This window comes from Ricinus communis, chromosome 6 (assembly GCF_019578655.1).
Source record: "Ricinus communis isolate WT05 ecotype wild-type chromosome 6, ASM1957865v1, whole genome shotgun sequence".
Lineage (NCBI taxonomy): Eukaryota > Viridiplantae > Streptophyta > Magnoliopsida > Malpighiales > Euphorbiaceae > Ricinus > Ricinus communis.
Window position 1 is genome coordinate 19,547,813 of NC_063261.1, and position 24,444 is coordinate 19,572,256.

General features: G+C 30.0%; 2 protein-coding genes across 2 annotated transcripts; one reads left to right on the top strand and one right to left on the bottom strand.

Moving 5' to 3' along the window:
* Positions 1–13,327: 13,327 nt before the first annotated feature.
* LOC8272266 (zinc finger protein-like 1 homolog) lies at positions 13,328–18,787 on the bottom strand. The gene is made up of 9 exons (XM_048376087.1): positions 18,481–18,787; positions 18,067–18,147; positions 17,291–17,411; positions 17,100–17,194; positions 15,472–15,543; positions 14,868–15,116; positions 14,584–14,692; positions 14,025–14,211; positions 13,328–13,790 (listed from the first exon to the last, which is right to left on the bottom strand). The coding sequence occupies exons 1-9, from the start codon at positions 18,502–18,504 to the stop codon at positions 13,703–13,705; spliced, it is 1,026 nt and encodes a 341-aa protein (XP_048232044.1). The 5' UTR covers positions 18,505–18,787; the 3' UTR covers positions 13,328–13,702.
* Positions 18,788–20,065: 1,278 nt separating this feature from the next.
* LOC8272265 (mitotic checkpoint protein BUB3.2) lies at positions 20,066–24,442 on the top strand. Its single transcript, XM_002527458.4, has 9 exons — positions 20,066–20,366; positions 20,478–20,608; positions 21,122–21,204; positions 21,747–22,013; positions 22,376–22,451; positions 22,998–23,078; positions 23,523–23,601; positions 23,696–23,796; positions 23,881–24,442. Exons 1-9 carry the CDS (start codon positions 20,244–20,246, stop codon positions 23,966–23,968), a joined length of 1,029 nt encoding a protein of 342 aa, XP_002527504.2. The 5' UTR covers positions 20,066–20,243; the 3' UTR covers positions 23,969–24,442.
* Positions 24,443–24,444: the final 2 nt, after the last annotated feature.

Sequence of the window (24,444 nt, forward strand, 5' to 3'; positions counted from 1 at the left end):
TTTTAAGAATATTTAGTTAGGATCAAACCAGGGGGGAAACAAAAAATTAAAGCAAAAACTAGTCAATTATTTCAGGCAGTTTGAGAGTGAGATTTGGTGAAGGAATGAAAGAATTGGAAAAAGAATAACACCTGGCAAATGAGAGACGTGGGGCTGTGTGTTCTTGTTGAATATATTATATATGGTTACTAATATTTGCTATTTTCTTAAAAGAAAAAAAGAAAAAAGAAAAGAAAGAAACAACAATTGAGGGTAAACAAGACTCTACTATCAAAGAGGAAGGAAAAAAAAAAAAGAATAAGAAAGAAAGAATAAGGATGAAGATGATGACATCAGAGGATCAAAAATAGGACGGCCAATGATCGTGGGAGAGATGAGTAGTGTTGTTGCTTGACATTCTCATAAAATTGCCAGGAATTCCAGACAAATGTATCATTTTACTGGATTCTTCTGTCCCCTTTATTGCTCTTCAAAACCTACCAAGTATTCCTTCATCACCTTTTCAGGATGTAATCTCATACTTTTATCTATGACAATGGCATATTAATGTGTGACAAATGTATGAAAAAAGATGATTGATTAGCTACCCTTTCTGATGAACTTTCAGAAAAAAGTTATATTTGAGCCTCTAGAAAAACTAACATGTACCTGATATGAACAAGCAATGACTTGCTAAACCACAATTCTCGAGTGCTGATAATGAAATAATAGAAGAGGTAAATTCTCTTGGTGCAAGTAAAATTTTGGAAGAAATTATGTTGATTGAATTTTCAACCTTATGCATTAGACAATTAATTATGACTAATTAATGACTTACATTAATGCACTAGGAGAGAGTTATTACTAACAAACAAGAGAGATTATTCTTGATGGATAAGATAATTGATGTTCTTTATAAGGATATACACCAACATAGGGAATCTTTTTTAATTAATTGGAGTAGAAGTATGTGTTCATCATTATAAAAATGACTGAGTTAATCTTATATGATAAACTATGTGTTAAAGAGGATGTCTTAATAAGGCCACTATGATTAGAAATAGAGATAATACAGGCACTCATATCTATTCTGATCAACTCACTTTCTTTGGTTACATTTTATAAATTTTTGTTTATTAAAGAAAAAAAAATAATATTTGGTCAGAAAAATTAAAAAGAAATAATCCATAAGGATAATGCATGTCTTTTTTATTTTTGTGATGTAGTAATTGATTATTGTTAAAAAATGTGACAATATTGATATTGAAAATGTTAGACATCAAGCTGATTAAACTCTAAACTTCTATTAATATATGAAACATATATATTCGATTATTAAAATATTAATTCAATGACAAATAAAAAAAAATGATCTAAATAAGTGAAATATATAAATAAATTGTTTTAGTTAATAGCTATTGCTAGTTAATAACTTAAAAATTATAAATCTATCAGTATATTGCAGTCTATGATTCTTTTGTTCTGTTTTTCTAATCCCCACTTGATGTCCAGCATTTCTGTTTTATAATCTAATGAACCCACCATTGATGAACTCATCCTCCATAATTAAATAGCTTCCAGATTTCCGATTTAATAATGAGTTCTGACTTAGGCAATTACTTCACTTCTAGAGATTTCTTTGTTCAGTGATTCCACGATATTATTAAGGCTTTTTTTTTTTTAATTTTCCTTTTACTTTCAATTAATATTTTTATTATATATTTTATTTTATTTTAATGCAAGTAACTTTTTTAAATTAATAAATTATTAGATTCAGTACATTCTAATCTAGATAAATCTTTTCCATCCTGTCTTATATTATCAATTAAATCTTCTTGAAAACCCTTTTTGTGTTATGTCTAGAGAACTCATATAAGTTGTGATTTTCTCCTGACTGTTGCGTACTCTCTCTTGAGACAAAAGAAAAGAAAACCATTGTAACATGAACTTGAAGTTTTGCTGCACGAGCTCGTGATCATCATTTCATTCTTCTTTCTTTTTTTTTTTTTTTTCTTTTTGTGTTTACAGATGTTCATCAATTTTATATATAAAGTCTTCGACAAGTCATTAATTACTATCTTGAATATCGCACTATACAAAAGACATTGTAATAAAGGAAAAAAGAAAAAGAAAAAGAAACACTACCTCAAATTCATACTGCATGAGCTGTGATATAATATTAATACATCACACAGTGAACGAAACCCCAAAAACTCACTACTTTCTGAACAAGAACTGAGATCATTAATTACTAAAATCCTAAAACTAAGATCTCCTTTGATCACTTAATCATATATTATACGTAATTCTTGAATATTATATATTATGGTATGTACCAATAGCTAAAAATATTTATGGGTATCACAGAATTAACAGGACAAACCCTAGATAACTTAAATACAAAAAATGATGAACTACTTGTCAAGTCATTATTTATCTGCATAAACGTACCATGGAATGACACATCATAATAAAAACCCTAATGCAAGTCGACACTACGTGAGCTGTACAAGATATGAAGATAACATTAACAAAGAACGGCAACAAAACCCAAAGATAAAGCAACAAACAGTATACGTATATATATCAGTATATATAACTTAACCCTAAACAAGTATAAACAAGAAGAAGAAGAAGAAACAAAATCCTTTTTGCTTAAACATAAAATTCATAACTAAGATTCCGGCGAGTCTTGCGCTACTTTGCACGCGTAAAACTAAGCATTGTTAGAAAATGAAAGAGGAAGCTTCATTGTTCACACAGTTATTTAATGCTTTTGTTCACATAGTTAATTAATGCTTTCATATATATATATATATATGGGTCGGCAAGGTTTTCGCGCCGGCCATTGCACGATCTCTTGTAGGGTAGTTTTAACAAAAAGTTGTTAGTTTAATTGATTAAGCACAATAGAACAACTAAGGTTAGTAGAGGAATAAAATCTTTGCTGCATTGCAAACAGTGTTGGAAAAGAACTGTTGTAATCCGATTTTGTTCCCTTCTTTCGTTGATGACAACAGAAATATGAATTGCATTTTAAAATATTCTTCTTCTAATGCAAATAAGAACTAGAATGATCAATATGGTGCATTTTAAAATTGGGTTTTCTTGATTCATGGCCGGCTTGCACGACCTGTAAACTAATGGAGTTTTTGTATAGGAAATGTTGGTTTTTTGTTTTTTTCCTTTTTTTTCTTCATTTTATTTTGTTAGCTGCCAGCTGGTGTACACAACCCTTGCCCATTAAAAGAACCTAAAGCCACTTCACTAAATTTTGTATCATGAATTTATAATCAAGTGTCTTAACTAAACGTGTATCATTAATTCATATCTTGAGTTTCAATGGTATTTGTTTTACCTTCATTAAAAAGTTCTAAACGGATGAAGCTTTTATCTGTTTGATATAGAATGACTTAGTTATATCTGCTGTACAAATTGGGCTTCTCTCTATGTATGTATCATCTTGTTACACCAAATGTTGTATATAGGTTATACTATGTGATAGAAACATAACAAATAAAATATAAATATTTACTCTAATATTGGAGAAATCTTGGAAATTATTGTCTAGGTCTGATGTATATCTATATTTATATACAAAAATAATAGATAATTAATATGTGTTCATTAGTTTTAAATAATAAAATATGTATCCGATACCAAAATATAAAACACTTATATTTACTTATCATTCTTCTACTAGTTGTGGTGTATATACTAAATTTAAAAGAAGAATTTTCTAATGTGGTATGGGAAGTACCATATGCAACATCTCAAATTGTTATAACAATTCATCCTAATTCCAACACAATTGTTGCTCTATTTTTACAATTAAACTCAGCACCTTTGTAGTTATTCGGCTGAAAGACTCCATTTATCCCTCTTGTTAACAGATTGATGGTACAACCCCTACATTGCCAAAAAAACATTGTATAATTGACAATAGGTCCCCTCCAAACAATATTTTCAGTCTTGCTTATGCAACTCGGTTTCATTCTCAAACAAAGGATTCTCAATCTGATTGGAGTATTGAGTATCAAAAGTTACACATATATTTTGAAAAGAAAGGTGTAACAATTCATAAAGTTGCTTGTTAAAACGGCTAATATCTATCTACACCATGTAAATACACCGCAATAAATATTAGAATGACAAGTAAATATGAATGTTTTACATTTTGACATTAGATGATTGACATATACTCAATTATTTAAAATTATAAATATGTATCAATTATCTATAGGTTTGGTATATAGATAGAAACATATACCCAAGAGTATATAATAATTTTTCCTGTTTTGAGGATCCTTGATTTCCGTTATCCTAAGGCAATGCATCAACAACACATGCACTCACGTGCAGAAAGTGATAATAATTAGCTTCCTGGGAGGCAAACCAAATGCTTTTTGCGCATTGGGAGTAGTAGTATGCAACCTGCGAGGGGGGGAGTCTGTTGCAGCTTAATGCGTATCACTTTCTCGGTGTGGATGGTTTCCCTAGGGGGTGTTGTCTTATGTATGGATGTTGAGTTACCACCGTAGTTTGTTACGGAGAAACTAAGAAAAAACTCTCTTGCCTCCATTATTACCTTCTGAATTATAGAAGGTTTCGAGTACTAGATTTGAGATCCTAAGCATTGGATTGATATCGGAAATGGCCTAGAAATATGCATGTTTCGGAAAATGTTTTAAGAAAGATTGTAAGAATTAGCCTAATCAGACAACAAGTCTATATGCCAACTTTGGTTATACGTGTCTTGATTTTTATGTAATAAATAAAAGGAAAATATGCTACTAGACATGTAAATTTTGTTTCCATTATCACAATGAAAACCTTCGACAGTGAAAACCTCGCATCGGTCCCTTGTGGTTGATCTATACAAATAAATATGTTGTTTCAATATTAAATCCATCAAAACCATCCAGCCATCCTCGCACTCATATAATGGAGGGTGCCAAAACTTACTGTACACTAATGGCTACCTTACCAACTTTGTCTAAGCAATCTGGTAAATTTCACTCTGATTGTGGATCAATGTAGACAGAAATGGGTTCAATTTAAGGCGGCTTTGAAGAGGGTAAGAAAATTAGGTGTTTAGATATTATGAAAGCACTTTTGTGATAAGGTGGCAACAACAAAATACATTCTTTCCTCCAATTAATATTGACAAGATGATAATGAAGTGTCATTTGTATATGATTTATAGATCATAATCTCATTATAGTTTCTCTAAGATGGGGATTTTAGTATAGCCATCTTTTAGTTTTTATTTTGTATTAATCAACTTTTGTTGGAGTATATTCAACTCATAGTTTTATAGTTCGTAAGTTAACTAATCAAATTTTAAATGTCGACTCAAGCTGGGCTTTACAATCAAATCAATCATTTGCTTTGACTCGCCCGAATTGGTAATTCCATGCGAGTCAAGGAACTCGTTGCTCTAGTTAGGATTCGGATATCCAATCTCTACCCACGATTTCCACCTCCGAAAATATGAAAAAGTCATACTTCCTATTGCCATAGATACAATCTCTATAATGCAGAAGCTTGGTCATTCAAAATAACATATTACAACCCTCTAAACGCTTATCTCTAAATATATTCATTGACTTAAACATCGAGAGTCGTCTCCAGATACAAAGTATGTTCCATTTCTAATTTTCTCTTTCTTGCAAATACTCAAGCATTAACCAACAAACTATCCACTCGACAATCACTACTATTTTTAGGGTTCAAAGAGGAGAAGCAGCCTTTTTATTTCAAGATTCAGACCCAACAACTGTTGGTAACAAAAGAAATGAAATAAAGGGAATATATTCATTAAATTAGAGAAAAAAAAAATTAAAAGAAAACTTGGCATAGTTCTGGCCTCCGGGCATGAGACACGTTTAAAAATATTTAGTTTAGTGCGATTTGCTTTCATCGTCAATGCCTGTATTCTGCTTATTATTTTGGAGATTGACATATTCTCTTTGCCCCATGGGATGAATGAACACGTAGCTAATTATAGTATCATGTACATTTATTTATTGCAGTTTTTCTAAGGACGAAAAATCCATTAATAAATGTTCAGTATCTCGAGATCACTGGAAGTTGGGAAAAGATGCAAGTATTTTCTTGTACTTTAAATCTTAAATTATTAATTCTTATCATAATAAGAATTCAAATGATTTTGAGTTATCTTTTTAAGACCCTTTATACAGATGTTAAATGAGAATAATGAAAGAATTATTTATGGGGTTTATATGCGGATTAACGCCATTTAGAATAACTTATTTTATTTTTCATAGCATTGTTCTCACGATTCAATCTATGGCTCCGTAACCGGCATTAAAAAATAAATAAATTTAAAACAATTGAAACTCATAATATATATATATATATATATATATATATATATATATATATATATATATATATATATATATATACACTAAAGAGGGGACATTATAATTAAAAAGAGAATCAGATGTGGACTACCATTACTAATTATTTGATTATCAAATGGGTACTAACCTTTATTCTATTTTATCCTTGTTGACTGTTGTATTAGGCCAATATTGTTATTGGTTGGTCCATGTTATTGCAGGCTCTTTTCTTTACTTCAGTTCAAATACTGAATAACAGTACAAAAGGTTAAGCATGTAGTACATTATCAATTCTCCCTCAAAAAAAGTACATTATCAGTAGCCAAAACACATGATTTAAAGTTGATAAATGTCAACCTCCATTGGTAGTTATTTATAGATAAAATATAGTTTTATAAAAAAAAATAAAGTTATTATAGATAGGGTGCCCATCAAAAATATCATAAAATTTTTTTTAAAGAAATGATTATAGACCACCGCAATCGTAACTTTTTATACATCATTAAAAAATTTTAGATTTAAATTTTCTTAAATAGAATAAAAGAACTGTTATGTATATATTTGATCGAAAAACTACAATACTGATAAGAAATTTAAAAGAATAAATAAATAAAAGCTTGTTGTTCGCATAATATAATAAACTATCATTTCCATTGCAATTTTCCAACTCCTAAACATATCTTTAAAGAAACCCTAATGTTGCTTCATTTGAAAAAGAAATACTTAATCATGAGAAACAGGAAAATAAAAAACAAAACCATGACAGAATAGCATATCAGCTAGACAATATGATCAAATTAAGTCATAATCAGCCATGATTATAATTATTAAGAAAAGAAATTAAGATTTAAATAAAATATTAATGGAGGAGAAGAGTTCAACTTATGTATTTTCATGGTTAGCAAGAGTTGAATATGCAATTTTTTTTTTCTATTTTCTTGTCTTATATGTTTAAAATGAAAACATTATTTAAGAATGCAATCATACCATTTGGTCATATAATTATGAACTCCTGCATCATGCCTATTTCCTCAGATGCTGCAAAGGTCATCCTTCATTCTGTTCATTTGGTCTAGAAGATTTCTAAATTTTGCTTTTCCAATCTTTCTTTCCCCAAAATATAATTAATTTCCTTCTAACTCATATAATTAAGTTTCTCATAACATATTATATGCATATTAATATTATTTAATGTCTGTAGTTAGTTGTAATCTTTTTCTAATCTTTGGTTAATGTGAAGAACATGGACTTGGTCAAGATTATATATATATATATATATATATATATATATATATATATCAATTTAAAACTTATGGATAGTGAAATTAATAGATTTTAGAAGTTTCAGTATTTGGATTGAACATGAAATTTATAATTAATATAGATAATCTTGAACAAAAGACTATAACAATCCCTTATTCATTAAAAATGGTGAATTTTAACACTTGAAATTTAATTCAACTAGCAAAAGTATTTATTCTTAAAAGTAAAAAGTCTTGAATTTAAGTTTACTCTTTCAATCTAGATGAATCTTTTACTTTTATAGTGAACGCAAAAATATTACTATCCGGCATTGTATATTTATAACCCGTTGGACTTTCTATATATCAAAAATGATAAATTTGGAAATTAGATTTTCACCTATAGTGAAAATTAAATCTTAAAAAAGAAAATTTATTAAAAGATTATGAATTTTAAAATCAACAAATTTTGCCCATTCTTTAACTTGTCAAATAATGAATGTAGCTTAAATCCAAGAATTTCATAAAATTCTTTATTTGAAAACTCTCAATCTAATTTCTTTTATAATAGAAATAAATCCATTTCTTTCTTTTTCCTTCTGTTATAAGAGTACTCTAATGAAAGAAAGGGCAAAAAGAGAAGAAGAAGTTAATACATAATTGTAACAAACATATATGACATAATTGGTCTTTTTTAAGTCCTAACAAAAGGACCAAGTCCACAACAATCTACTCCAACCTCAATTCATTAAGAAAGAAAGGTCTCAGAGCCCATACATGGAGTTTTCTTCTTCTTTTTTTTCTTTTTAAAACCCAGGGCTGGATCAAGCCCCAGCAAAATATGCATTCTATTTTGTTACATATTTTCCTTTATATTGTATCATCTGGATTGTGATTTCAGAATACTGGAGGAAGAGACAGATTTTAGTTTAACCCTGGGGTTTATAAGTAGACCATGTCAAGTACATTTGCCAAGCTAAGTAATTACAGGAAATCAAAAAATAATAATACTAGTTGAGAGCTTAGAAAATAAATTAATTTCTTTGCTTGAACTAGCTGAAAGTTGAATTAATTACCAGTATAAATATGGACTTTCCTTTAAAAATCTTGTGCCTCTTTGCTTGTATGAAGAAGAGAGACAGAAGGAAATGTATTTTAGCCACATAATTTGCCAGATGCTTCTTTATAGTTTTGTTTCTTCAGCTCTCTTTGAAGTTAATTTAATGTTAAAAAAGAGAATTAATCTTAAATAGTGCCATTATCATTCACAAATTAGTGGACTGCACAAAGTTTAAATTCTTTCATATTAACAAAAAGAAAAATTAAAGTATACTTATAGGCACCAACATATTCAATGTATGAGTAAAATAAGAGTTATGAAATTTCATACCCTAAGTAACTCAGAAAAATCTACTATTTTATTGAAGTATTTGATTTCTTTTTCTTTTGCAAGTTTCTTAAATAATTAATGCTTTTTTTAAAATAATGAAGAAAAAAGAAGGTTTAACCTTTTGATATAAGTTTCTGTAGTTTTTCTAATTACACTTTAATACTTTGAGAATTACACTTTTGTGTTCGAACTCATTAACATTGTTAATAGTTTTAGCCATTAATTTTCAAACAAAGTTTATTTATTGTAAAATCAGTTTTGTCAAATAGATGACGAAATGTGGAGTTCTCTAGTTTATCAAATCATTCACAATCGTCGGAAATAACTAGAATTATGGAAAAATTAAATTATAAGACCGTCTTTTCTTTCTATGGCTAGTTTTGAATAGAAACTAAGTCGGTAAAGAGTGAAATAGTGATAAAATCATAAGTAATTGATATTAAATGATAAGCTATAACTATTAAATTAATGATATTAGTGAATTTGAATGTAAATTATTAACAGTTAACTCTAGTTATACAAAAACTATAATACTTTTTTGTATGGTCAAATTTTGTACTTTTAGTAAAAGAAACATTGGCTTAAGTGGTTTAATAAAGAAAGATCAAAACCAATTAAGGTGTGATTTTAAAAAGCTTTTTAGACTGAAAGGACAAAAATGAAGATGACCTTTGCAGCATCTAAAGGAAGCATAATGATGCATGAAATTCAAATTATGACAAAATAGTAAACTTGAATTCTATTGGCTACCTTCATTAGTTCAACTCTTTTGCTCAATTTATTTGAAATTACTAAATTAATATGTTTGTACATAAAATTAATCAATAATTAGTACTTTTGCTTAATTAATCAAAGATTTAATATGTTATAATTATATGGTTGATATGACATTCTGTCATGAAATTTTCTACTCTTGAATGAATATTTTGGTGAAAGAGAAAAGGCACTTAGATTTGCTCTTTCTATTTAATTATAAATTGGAAATTTGCAAGATAGCATTGACTACTGGACGGCAGCATGCTTGAATTGAATTAGAAACATATATATATATATATATAATATAATATAATGTTTTAGTATATACATTTTTCTGCATTATTATTGCAATGCTAGCTGTTGCATTTTGCAACTTAATTAGAATAATGGGTGGGGAAAAAACAATACCTAAAGTATTAATAATATTTCCTTTTTGTTATTTTGTTGATAATTAAGTCAAAACATTGAGAATATAATTATAATACTACAACATAAATGTTGTTATTCTGGTTATCTATTAGGGTTCAAACGAAACAAGAGTTAATAATAATAATAGATTTTAATTTGAGACCCTTTTAATTTTCATAAATAAAAATATCAAATACATTACCTTTTATCTGATTTATGTTATTTTATTTATTTATTTATTTAGACAGAGCTACTTTTGTTAATTGTTTCTATTTAATTATACTGACTTGCAGTAAGATGATCAGACTGTCTAAAATTTAAATTAGTTTTAGTTTTATAGCTATTTTAGAAAATCAATGTTGAAGATACCAAATGAACATTAAAAAATTACCAAATTTATTTATATTATATCTGACTGGATTTAAATATTTCATAAAAAATTATAAATAATACATAAAAAAAAAGGGTTTGCTGCAGCAAAAGTTGGTAAGAGTGCAACCTTTGTGGAATAAAAAAGCCACTAATTAAGAAGTGATTAGTTTAATTGCATTAGATCTGTATCTAATAATAAATTAAATAATAAAAGGAGTATCTTATTAATAGACTACAGATTTTTTCAACCGTCCATTTTTATTTGGTATGATTGCAGCCTCCAGATAACATATTTAATATGATTGTCGGAGACAGAGTGGACAGAATCTAGTACGTTTAAATTATTATTACTATTATTATTTTGCTTTAAAAAATAGGTTCCTTCATGCCTTTTGTAAATTGTAATAAGTCTATAATTATTTACACAAAAATAAAATTTAATGGGTTATCTGCAAATGAATGTAGTAAGCACGTCTCTTCGTTACTTTGTTAATTTTTTAACTCTTATTTATTAGTGTGCATTCCATCGGTTGACATTAAACTATTTAAATTGAATTACTTATAAACTAGTCGTTTACTTGTGTGTATTGCAGCAACTTATATTGTAATTTTGATTATGAAATTAAGTTGATAGATTTAATAAATTTTTTAATATTTATTATTAATTTATAAATTTTATAAAATAATAGCAAACTATCTATTTTTAAATGTCCTTAATTTTTTAAGAATTTTAAAATTTTATTAATGCAATAATATAAAAGTTATTTTAAAAACTATTTATTAATTAATTTTAGTACTGTATAAATTAATATATTAATATGATTGATGTTATTATTTTTTTAGGATTAAGCATTCATTATAAATTAAAAAATTAATTTATTATTAAATTTAAAATGTCATCTTCTAGAATTATAATTACTATCTAATTAAAAAACTAATTTATTAATTAATATATTTTTGTTATGATAGAATTAGTATTATTATCTTATTAAGAAACTGTTTATTAGTTAATAAAATATTAAAATATAATTAGTATAATATTTATTAGAATTAGATTCAGTATCTAATTAGAAATGTAAATTATAAATCAATAAGTTAATAAAAAGATTATAAAATAATATATAAATTTAAATCACAGATATCAAGAGTAATTACACATGTCAAAACAAAAAAAATTATGTGTCAAGAAGTAAGCATACATTAGTTGTTTATCTATGCGTTGCACGACCGTTATTATTATTTGATTATAACATTAAGTTGATAGATATAATTTAATAAATTTTTTAATATTTAATTTATAAAATATTAAAAATAATAGCAAACTAACTATCTTTAAATGTCTATGATTTTTTTAAAATTTTAAAAATAATATTAATGTAATAATATAAAATTATTTTAAGTATTATTATTAATTAATTTTAATATTATATAAATTAATATATTAATATAATTGATATTACTTATCTTTAGGATTAGAAATTTATTATAAAATTAAAAATTTATTTTATTATATATACAATATTAAAAATATAATTTAAGATGTTAGTTTTTAGAATAGCATTAGTATGATTATCCGATTAGAAAACTATTTACTAATAATATAATATTAAAATATAATTAATATACTATTTCTTAGGATTAGAAGTATTTAATTAGGAATGTAATTTATGAATTAATAAATTAATAAAAAAATTATAAAATTACATATAAGCTTGAATTCCACGTGCCAAAAGTAAATAAACGTGTCAAAATAAAAATTTTATGTGTCAAAAATTAAATATACATATCAACAGAATTTTAAATTTCAGAAATTAGTATATATATATAAATGACAAAAAAAATTAAATCTTAGAAATTACTATATATATATTCTTAAATGTAAAAATAAGAGAATTATAAAATTGAAGAAACAAATTCTTTTCATAAAAACAAATTGAATCGAATAGAATGATAATGCTAAATAGAACTAAACGAATATAACTTAAAAGTTAAAATATTATTATATATAAAAATAATTGAGTTTTTTTAACTTAAAGTCGAAACAAATAGAATTAATTTCTATTTTAAAAAAGTTAAACCTAATAGACCAAAATTTAAAAAAATACAAATCGTATGGTATTGAATTATTAGTTCAAATTTTTTCAGAATTTTCCATACTCGTACTGATTATCATATTTTCCTTGTTCTCTTTTTTTTTTTTTTTTTTTTACTTTTCTGAGAATGAGAAATTAACTAACATCACAATCCATGATAATTTCTTTGTCAATATTTAGGATTTTAGTGTTTTCTTTGTTTTTCAATTTATTAGTTTCTAGCATTAGCCTCAAATGACGCATTTACTTGATTAAGATCTTTTCCATTTATTTGTTAAAGTTACTTCATTATTAATAATAATCAGACTTGCAGAATTGTTTTCACTTCTTTGATAAGGCTTATATTCTGTATTTATTTCACACCTTAAATCAACTCCTCAATTTTCTCTTTTTTTTTTGTTTGTTTTGAAAATTGCTGTTTCAATATTTGTATTGTACGGACGAGAGTTGCTCCCTCCGATCTGCAACTACAAGAAATGGTTTGCCTAATTCAGAGATTAAATTGAATTGGTAAATTTTCAATCCGTACTTGGCCAAATTGAAGTGGATAACACTAAACCGACCAAAGATCCCCCCAAGCTTAAGTAACTAAATTTACTTTTTTAATCAAGCACGACAAACATGCCAAAACTGATTTCCCAGGCTGACGGACTCCAATTGCCTAATTGCACTTTCTATGGAAAGAGACAGAAAATGAAACCAGATAAAGAAGACAGGTCGTTTAAACTTCTCAATTTCTTTTTTTGCAAGATTTATTAACTAAGCAAATAATTACAAAATAAAGAAAAAATATAAGCCAATTTAAACAAAAGCATCTTTCCTTTCACCTATTTCTCCAATTCAACTCCAAATAGGGGGGGAAGACAACAGCCCAACGGGAGTATGGTCAAGGTAGATTATGTAACAAATTTCTGGCAATGACAATGGAGATAAGATTCTTTTCCACCCCCTAGCATTAACAACAACAAAAAGAAAAAAAAAAACCTGATGCACACACAAGATGAGCCATGCATGAGTAGCACCCACAAAAAGAACCATTAACCACCTGTTATGCATATAAAGGTACAATTGATGATAATCAATATTAAGTTAGAATTACTGTTGCTCATCTTCTGCCCGCTCCTCCCCGAAACCTCGCTGTGCGATTCTGTAATACAGTACACCCATGGTAGCCATACATGCCCTGTATATGACAAAATATATTTGCATTAGCCAAAGTAGTTATCATTATGTACTTGCTCTAAGTGAAAACAGCCAGATATATCGGTTGATTTGAAGTTAAAAATGCAACTAAATACGAAAGTGCAGAAGACTTCGTGCAATCCATGATAGCAGATCAACCTTATAAATAATCATACAACGCATGTTCATAAGAAGATTATAAAATTAATCTTTCACGAAGAAGTGCAGACATTACATGATGGCTATGAAGAGAAGGATTTTTCTTGGATCCATTCTTGGTGGTCTTTGATGTCTCGTGCGGCCTTCTGAGACTTCATCCGCATTTGATGCATCTTTACGTGAAGGCACAGTTACTGGTAAAGTTGGTAATGCACTTGACCAGAAGGGAAGCAGTGCTCTAAGGAACTTGTGGCGAAACGGACCTGCAAGAATTTGAATATTGGGCGCATTATAAAGCAATAAAGTTTGAAAAGACAGGCATCAGTCTTACTATATGCCAATAACATATCAAACAGTTTTAATACACATGAAAGAAAAAAGACTTTGTTCATTGCAACACAATTCCAAATCAACATGCTGCAAGAACAAAATGACTTGGAACAAATAAAGAGTAGGTATCAAATTAAGATAGATGTCAGGTACCATTATTACATACAATTTATTGGCTGGTGTTAGTCTCTTTAATCCATTGGCTTATGCCTGAGGATTTTTTATGCAGGAGATCATCTTGGATCAATCTGATATTTCACAAGCATAGTAGGCAAGTGCTAATATATAGTAAAATTTCTACTCACCTCTTCGACTGTACTTTTTACGATTCCCATCTTCATCATCTGCATAATATGATACTTCTGAATTTTGCCTGTCAACATGGATGCCGCCCTTTCTTGTTGTAGCTCCGGGCTGGCATGCATAGCAATATTGGAATATGAAATGATATAAGTTGAAGTGATAAAACAGGAGAATTGTCTCAAGACATGCATAAAGATAACTATATTGATCAAATATCTGGGTGACCTAAACGAGGAGGAGAATGGGAAGGGGAAAAAAGAAAAAGAAAGAGCAAGGAAACTCTTACACCAACAGGACTCGAGCTTTTCAAATAATTCCCTGCTGAACTGGGGCTTTCGATCTCCACAATATCTGTTACTGAGAGTTTAGGTAGCCCTGCTCCAGTTGCAGATGAGTACTCTTCAACTATGCTTATTTCATCTTTTCTCAGTGATGGTGATGAAGAAATGGAAACCAGTGGGTCTGAGGCGAATGCAGGAGGTGGTGCTGGCAGTGAAACTGGATGATTTCCAAATAAGTTCTTTTCTAGACCAGTCTGTATGACAGCAACAAAACTTCATAAATCTATAATTGGACAATGATAAGGAAGACTACTAATTTCAGCTCTTACTAAATTACGGCCTCGGCCAATAGGTAAAGATTAAACTATTTAGAAGTGCTCAGTAAGGTTTGACTCTTAGGTTAATCAACCCTTTTCTAAAGTCATTACTCAAGCTGTCTGTTGAGAAATCTCCAAAAGTAATTATTGAAAGCACCTGTCACTCAGTAATGAATTAAATTCTCCAGCTATTGCCTAAAAACAATCTGTCCTAATGTTATGATTATCAGGCCCTCATTACATTTTGCGAGCATTAGTATACTGTAACCAAGGATCCAAGTATAAGCCTTACCTGCATGATAGCTTCCTTCAGCTTTGAATGAAGACAGGATCCTGAATCTTTAACACTCTTGGGAGGCCATATCTGCATGATTAAAGCATAATTCAAATAATCATCATCATATACAGAAAACGTTCCAGCCAACTTTAAACAACCACATTATGAAAATTAAATCATTTGTCTTTCCTTTCCTCCTTTTCTATTTTTCAGCTCTTACAGGCTAGGACAAAATGTACTTAGTATTTTAGATATAAACAGATATGTCAAAGATTAACAGGAAGCCCAGACCATAAAGCAGAATTCAAGACATAGGAATAAACAAAAAGGAGAACTTATTCCAATCATCAAGTAATTATAAAATGGAACTTTATGACAATAATTATATATGCAGCATGCTCCAGCTAACCTGATAACAGGCAATGCAACAAAAAGCTTGAAACTAACAAAAAAAATCAGTATTTCTTCATTCTCCTGAACAACTTCCACAGAAAACATGAAGAATCATTTAATTCCTCTTATCAAAACTCTTACTCGGTCTTTCAAATCTGAAGAAAAGAGGCAGCACATAATCAATGCATCATTTCTTGATTATTACACATGCGCAGCAGAAAGTTGCGAAGCCTTCCGCACATTGTCAAGTGGAAACCTTTCACATTATCACATCTCAAGGCTCACTTCAGCCCTAGTCCAAAAACAGCAATGCATCTCAACAAGTAATGCAGGTTTCACTCCACGGCCCATGCGCAAAGGCACAGTTGCATCTGCAGGTATAGCCTTAATGAACAAAAATAACTCCTCTCTTGCTTCTCAAATTTTTTGTTCACCTTAATGTTACAGTTTCTTAAAGAAATAGACATATTTATTATTTTCATTCAATCATAATCTTTAAATACTTCCCTTATTTTCAGTTTCTAACTATCATAATTAAGTGACGAAAAAGCTAAGAACCCATGTCCTCCCACTAAAGTAAGTCCCTAAGATAGACTTTAGAGACAGTTATACCCTATAGCATTTTTGCATGAAACAGCAGTTCTCAACACTCAAACCAACACCCTTGAAATAACTAAAAACCTTGATACTTCTACCATTGCATCAATATGGCACCATTAAAAATGATAAATAAGTAATTTAAGGGGAACTTAGAAACAAGATACAGATAAGTGGCAAAGAGAAAATTGTGAAATAGGTTACAACTCCAGGTCCCAGATTCCAAGGCTCGACTCTCCTACAAGACAAGCCACTGCAAAGCATTAAAAGTGCAACTGTGTTTTACACATGTAGTGGAAGAAATATTACTCCAAATCTCAGTCCTTGCATGTTTAGGTGAATGCCTCGTGCATTGATCTTATATCCCAGTAATTATCTAAAGTTTTCCTGATTTAACCATTACAGAGACTATCTCTTCCAATTTCCAACTCTTAGATTCCTTTGCCCTCAAAATAGCACCTCCATTCACATTTTATATTTCCATAAGTTTTGCAAGAAGGCATCATAAAAACAAGGATTTATCATTAAAAAATTTACTTCAGGTCATAGAAAAATACTAATTGCACTAGAAACACCAGATTATAATGATAGGAGAAATATATAAGCCATAAAAATGTAGACAAATGCTAGCACTGACTGTCAAGTACTCTTACCGATGTCGAGCATGCAGGACATGCATATCCAGCTGGTGCAGTATGCGGAGGAAAGCTCTTGATATGTGAAACCAAACAGTCTGTGTGTATAACATCTACAATGAACCCCAAAAACAAATGCATATCATCTTCTGCATTTCACATAAAATATGCAAGTGAGAGCATACAGTTAAATTTGCAATAAAACATACGCAGGCAACCCAATCGAGTGGTTTGAGAACCACTCCCCTCTTCAAGCACAGCTTGGCATGAGCAACATTTAGGAGGCCAATCATATTCTCCATCTATTACCCATTCAGAGTAAGTACGAACCTATAAAGAGTGAGAACAAAAATACAGAGTAAGCCTAGAGCAGCCACATACAAGTATATTTCTACACATGCAAGTACATCATAGGCACACATTATAGGCGCACAAGCAGAATGTATTAGCTACAATATTTATACGTTAGCTATAATATTTGTACATTCTATACATACATATTTCAAATACTTTGCAATGCCAACCAAACATTTACTTCTATAAATTGAACCCTGGATAGTTATCAATTGAGATATTTGATTCCAGAAGTTCACAAAACACCTCTAGATTTAAAAATTCATTTGTACTTTCTTGCCTGCAGTTTTTCTTCCCTTCAAATACCTAATACATGGTTAGACAATCACTTGTCTGGCACCATGAACATGCTTCCGTTATTCAACCATTTATGCCCAATAACCATTCTCTCCTGGCAACCTCTTGAAACCCCTATCGGTCCCGTTATTATGTTTCCCTAGCCACTGACACTAACTCCAAGTCTCCAACCAATTCTTACACAATATAACTATACATTCGCAGCATTTTTATTCTTTAAATGCCAATTATTTGTCGCAGAAGGTATCACTAAGATAATCATTTCATCCATCAAGCAAATGACGAAAAGAAAAGATTGTAAACTAAAAAAAAATGGAGTATGACAGATGAATACCACGCATATCTGATGCTCTGTGAAGCAGATGCATTCCCCGCAAACAGGGACCTTGTGCACAAAACAATATAGTTTGGTAGCCTGAAACAAAAGTAATAAGATTGATCAATTTTATAATTGACTCCCAAAATGTGATCTAGCAAAAACAATGCAGTTGAATAACTCGCACAAAAAGAAAATTACTAGAAAGGTTAAAACCTTTAATAATGATATAACAATTTCGCATTGAACTGAATTGCAATATAAAATTTTTTTTGAGAAAAAAGACAAAAATGAAATCACAGATCAAATTAAATTTCACGGTTTGGCTATAAATCAAGTTATCAGCTAAATCAGATCTGAAAAAACCAAAAGATCGACATCGAGTAATCCACCATTTAATAAGGAATTAGAATAAGAATGGCAGAGAGCTACCTTGCGGCATTTGCAGACCACCATTGAAATTGAAATCCAAATCGATGAGCTGGAGAGCTAATTAGAATATTTTAGAGGAATTAGCATAAAACTACCTCTATTTAGGGTTTAAACGATCAGAGAGAGAGAAAAGAGGGAGGGAGAGAGCACGATCTGGTGAGTGTTTATTAATTTTTTTTCTAATAATTCATTTCGATTAATTGAGTTTTTAGCTGCGTTGTTTATTTTTGAAGAAGCCTCAAGTGTACTATAACTTCCAACACACAGACAACATAAAATTATAAAGATCTCTTATCTTAGCCTCTCTGTCAATTGCTCTCTATTTTATTATTATTATTAAAACAGAATATATATATATATATGTCTGATGACATCTATTTATCGATATAATAAAACAGAAAATAGAAAGAAAGTTAATAAACAGAATTTTTAAATTTATATATTACCAAATTACTAATCATTATGAAATATAAATACAATTATAATATATTAATCTAATCTTCAAGTCTATATTTAGATAAATAAATATATTTTTTAAAATAATAATAAATAATTAGTTACCATAATAATATGACTAATTATAATAAGAGTTAATATCAATAATAACAATATAATCATAAACTCTACTAAATATAAAAAATCTTATCTATATTAAATTTTTTAAAATTAATTAATTAGAAAGTTTTTAAATAGATTTTATCTGCTACGTGTTATTAATAGACACATTCTTATGCCAAAAAAGGAAGCCGCTTGCTCTTGAGTTAGGCCAAGTAGCTTATAACATTTTTCAAACACCAAAAGAAAATCGCTCACAGAGAGAGTCAAAACAGGATTGACGAGACTAATAATTTAAAGATTTGTTTCGTAATTAATTACTTCAATTCAGTGTTTAAATAATTTAAAAAAATTAAAGAAATATATTACCCTCCCAAAAAAATAAAATTATTAATTAGCTAAGAATTGTGTTTCACTTTAAAAGGACTGCAATCTTAACCTGTTTTTAATTTTAATTTTTAAATTTTTTATATTATATTTAATTAAAATCTATAATATATATATATTTTGAATCAATGAAAATTAAAATTTATATAAATTTAATTATATAACTAAATTAAATTTTAATAAAATAATATAATTTTTAAACATATTTTGTAATAATAAATATTTTTAATATTAAATATTTTTTAATTTTTCAATCTTATTTTTATATATTTTTTTAAATAAAATAATTTTTTAATAAATTTTAACTAAATATATTAATTTTTTTTTAATATGTAGCTTTTTTTTTTTAGATTTATTTGTAAATAAAGTTAAATTTTAATGACAAATTTGATAAATGAGAACATATAGTCTATTTCAATCAAACTTTTTTTGTCCTTAAAAATAGGAAATCCCTTTTCCAATCATTACACAAATAAAAAAACTAATATCAAAATTAATACAATTATTAGAAAATGACACAGACACAATCATAAAAATCCAATTTTTCTTGACTCTACTTTTTTTCCGACTTTTTTTTTCAATAATAATTACCTTTATATATATTTTTTCACATGAAACGACATTAAGCAATAAATAAATAAGCTTATTTAATTATGGGTATCATGTTCATGACCAATACAATACAAAATCCTCTCATTTGAAATTTAAATTCAAAAAACCTTACCACATAGCTAGTTTTCAAATCTGTTTCCCTCTCTCAGAATCAAAAACCCTAAGTCTCTATCAGACACCACCACCACGCTCCTCCTCTTCTCCGACCAATGGCAGCTGTGGCGCCGCCGCTGGGCTCCGGCCGTGAGCTTTCAAATCCACCGACTGACGGGATCTCGAACCTTCGGTTCTCCAATCACAGCGATCACCTCCTCGTTTCTTCCTGGGACAAGGTAGGTATTACTATTCACATTTCTATCATTGTGATCAACTATTTTCACTGTTACTACTAAAATCACTTTCTTGTTTTTTCTTTTTCCTTTTTGGATTGTTGCTATAATTAGAGTGTGAGACTATATGACGCGAGTGCTAATGCGTTAAGAGGAGAGTTTTTGCACGGTGGACCAGTTCTTGACTGCTGCTTTCATGATGATTCCTCTGGTTTCAGTGCTAGCGCTGATAATACTGTCAGGCGGTTAGTTCAATTCTTCATTTCTTCTTATTTCTTGTTACTTTAGCTTTGTTTCTCTTTTTCTTCAAAAGTATTATGCAATATGGAAGTATTTGCTAGGTAATGTAAGGTGTTTATCAAGCTCTGATAATAATGAAAGGCTGCTATTATACCGCTAAGCACCTAAAGCTCCTAATTTTTTTACTTATTGAAATGACCTCCGGTGGCTAGTTTAATGACATTCTGTTTTAGAAAGTCTACAAGTTCAAGAAATTAATTTATTGAATTATATTTAGTCGTTTCTCTTGTTTTTAAAGGTCACAATTGCTAGAATATAATTCTCTTAACTTCTAGAAAACAAGGCATTTTGAAGGAAATGAAATCATGCGACAATTGACTCGATTCAATTGAATTCTTGCACATGCTTGGTTCTCAACAAGGCTTCAACCATTTTTCATTCTCCTGATTTCTAATTCCAAGAATAATTTCAGAGGCATTTTCTATCAGACTTAAAAGAGTTTGAAAGTGATGTTTCAGGCTGGTTTTTAACTATGGCAAGGAAGATATTTTGGGAAGGCATGATGCACCAGTTCGTTGTATTGAGTACTCTTATGCAGCAGGTATAATTGACTCTTATTAACTTACTTCCTTTAATGGTTGGTCAAAGTCATAATGGCATGGTTAGTGTGAAAGTAGAGCATTTTAAATTTAGAAAATAACAATAAGAAAAGGGATAAATACATCTTTTATTTGTATGTCAGTGTTACGACCTTGTATCAATGTCAAAAAGTTATGGTATAGTACAGAGGCATCACGTATGTCTTTATGACATTTCTATAGTTTTGGCTTTAAGTTATCTATGCAGAAAACACTTATGGCTCAAGGGTATCAGCTGGAAATATAGTTTGCCAGTGTTTTACTCATAGGGTGAAAAGGATAACAAAAACACCGAGTCACATCCTTCAAACCTTAACTAACCGCAATGCTTGTAATAGAAATATAAAAGATGTTTTATTCTGCTCTTGTACTTTATTCATCATAATGATGTGATAATGTTGTAATTGAAAGAATGTATGTAGAAAGCATGAAATAGTAGTCATTATGTCCTTCGTTACAAATAGTTTCTAATCTCCCAATTTATCCGTTCTCTCAATGACTACAGGCCAAGTCATCACTGGTAGCTGGGACAAAACTCTGAAGTGTTGGGATCCTAGAGGAGCAAGTGGACAGGACCGCACTCTTGTCGGCACATATCCACAACCTGAGCGTGTTTACTCTTTATGCCTTGTTGGAAATCGTTTAGTAGTAGCTACTGCAGGAAGACATGTAAATATCTACGATTTACGAAATATGTCTCAACCTGAGCAACGAAGGGAATCATCATTGAAATATCAAACTCGATGTGTGCGTTGCTATCCCAATGGTACAGGTATTGACTCAAACTCTCTATGTGGCAGCATCTTCTCCATTGTTGCTGAGGACAAATAGAATATATGCCTATTCTACCCCATCTCCAAAAAACCATTTCTGCTCATGCATTCTTGTGCTTAATTTTAGATTTATAGTCACTCATCAATATAAGCATACTTCCAAAGGAGTTGTTTTGGCACACGTGTGAACATATTTGAATTTGGAATTATTGTTACTGCTGGTACTATTACTGCTACTGCTTTGCCGAAAATATATTCACATGAGGGGGTGGAGAAGAAGAAAATATCCTTTACATGGTATGATGATTTATGTCCAATTCCATTGAAAGTGGTTCTTATTCAGCTGGATTACTGTATGCAGGATATGCTCTTAGTTCAGTTGAAGGGAGGGTTGCGATGGAGTTCTTTGATCTTTCAGAGGCTAGTCAAGCAAAAAAGTATGTATTACTCTTCTGTGCACCATCAAGAAGCAGAATACAAAGTTGGATTTGCACTTCCCCTTTCTGTTATCACTTATTAATTCTATCATCTTTCTTCCTCCAGTTTTTGATAATATGTGCTAGAAATTGGAAGAGATCATGCATTAAGCTAAGAGATTTTAATTTTATTCCCCTATATGTCAATTCCGGACAAATAGATGTTCCCAGAGAAGTCCAAGTGATGCAAAATGTTGATGCAGTTTTCAGTTGTCCTTAGTGAATCTTCCTTCATGTATCAAAGCCGTCTTAGTATATGCTCTCTTAGAAAGTAATAGGATGTGATCCTATGGTGTACTATTGCTAGCGCTAAGATCTGGTGGTGTACCTTTCATTACAGAGTGTATAAGATTATACATGTTATTTTGTATTAGGAAGTCTAATTGGTTGATCGCCCTTCTCTCACTAGGATATTCACATGTAAAAAGCTTGTGGATGCATATGTGTTACTTTGGCAGAATATGTCTTCTTACATCTCAATTTCTTTTGGCGGATTTTCTTTTGCAGATATGCATTCAAGTGTCATCGAAAATCAGAAGCTGGAAGGGACATAGTATATCCAGTAAATGCTATTGCATTTCACCCGGTGTAAGTTTCTGGAGGATTGATTTTATGAATTGTTTGATTGAGATATATATAGTACTCAGCTATGGCAGTTTAGAATTCTTTTTGGTTTGGTCAAATTCTAGCTCATACATGATGGAATGGCTCATTGTATAGTTCTCAATATAAAAGGTACTGTAATTAAAATTGACAGCAACGAAGGCCGGTATATGTGTACTTGAGAAATAAACATAGATTTCTCTGCGAAGTGAATCCCGTTCCACACTTCTGTTTGAATATCCATTAGTACAAGATTTTGAAGTTTACCTAGGACTACCTGTTTGAAGATGTTGAACCAAAATGTGGCCACACCTCTGTTTGTATCTATTTTGCCTGAACTGGTGGTGAATATGATGTTTATATTTTCTAATTGGTAATACACTGACTTGTTCTCAGTTCTTATTAATACTTTCCAAATTCAAATTGCAGCTATGGTACATTTGCAACTGGAGGTTGTGATGGCTTTGTTAACGTGTGGGATGGAAACAATAAAAAGAGGCTTTATCAGGTACATAGTTGATAGACATCAAAGAGTCCTAATTTTTTTTTTTTTTTCCTGGAAGGCTTAGAGGCCATTTCAAAATATTGCTTGTGTTTTACAGTACTCGAAGTACCCATCGAGCATTGCTGCACTTTCATTTAGCAGGGATGGTCGGCTATTGGCTGTGGCATCAAGCTACACTTTTGAAGAGGGAGACAAGCCGTAAGATTGATTCTCGATTCTCTGCTTATCTGTCTGTCTGTCTCTCTCCATGTCAATTCTGATGGACACTTGTTCATTTTGCAGCCACGAACCAGATTCCATCTTCGTGCGCAGTGTAAATGAAATAGAAGTCAAGCCAAAACCAAAAGTGTTACCTAATCCTCCAGCATAATTGACATTGCAGAAGCCTCTGTTTCCATGGTGTAGTATGTCGCGATCTATATATGGGCTTCATGTCTCTCTTATGAAGCTGTCTAAACTTTTTATGTAAAAACTGATTCAAGCCAGAATTCCTCTCTTCAGTTTTCTTTTCCTCTTTAGCTCCACAATTAACTTCAGCAAAATATTATAGGCTTATGCTAAAAGTTGAAATGTCTTGGATTCTGTAAATCCTGTACATCTGTTTCTTTCGACATATGGAGCTGTTCCTGAGAACCTACTGCCAATTTATTATTGTGTAGAATCAGCGGACGATAGATGCTCATTGTTCTTCTGTAGGACAAGTGGCGGAAATATTTTGATACTCTGATGCCTTGTCATGTTGATCAATACATTCGGGCTCATTCTCCAATTGTTCGTTACTCAGGGCAATGGCAGACTATAAATTCAATGAAAGCCAATATAAATCTCTCCATTTTAACCGGTTGA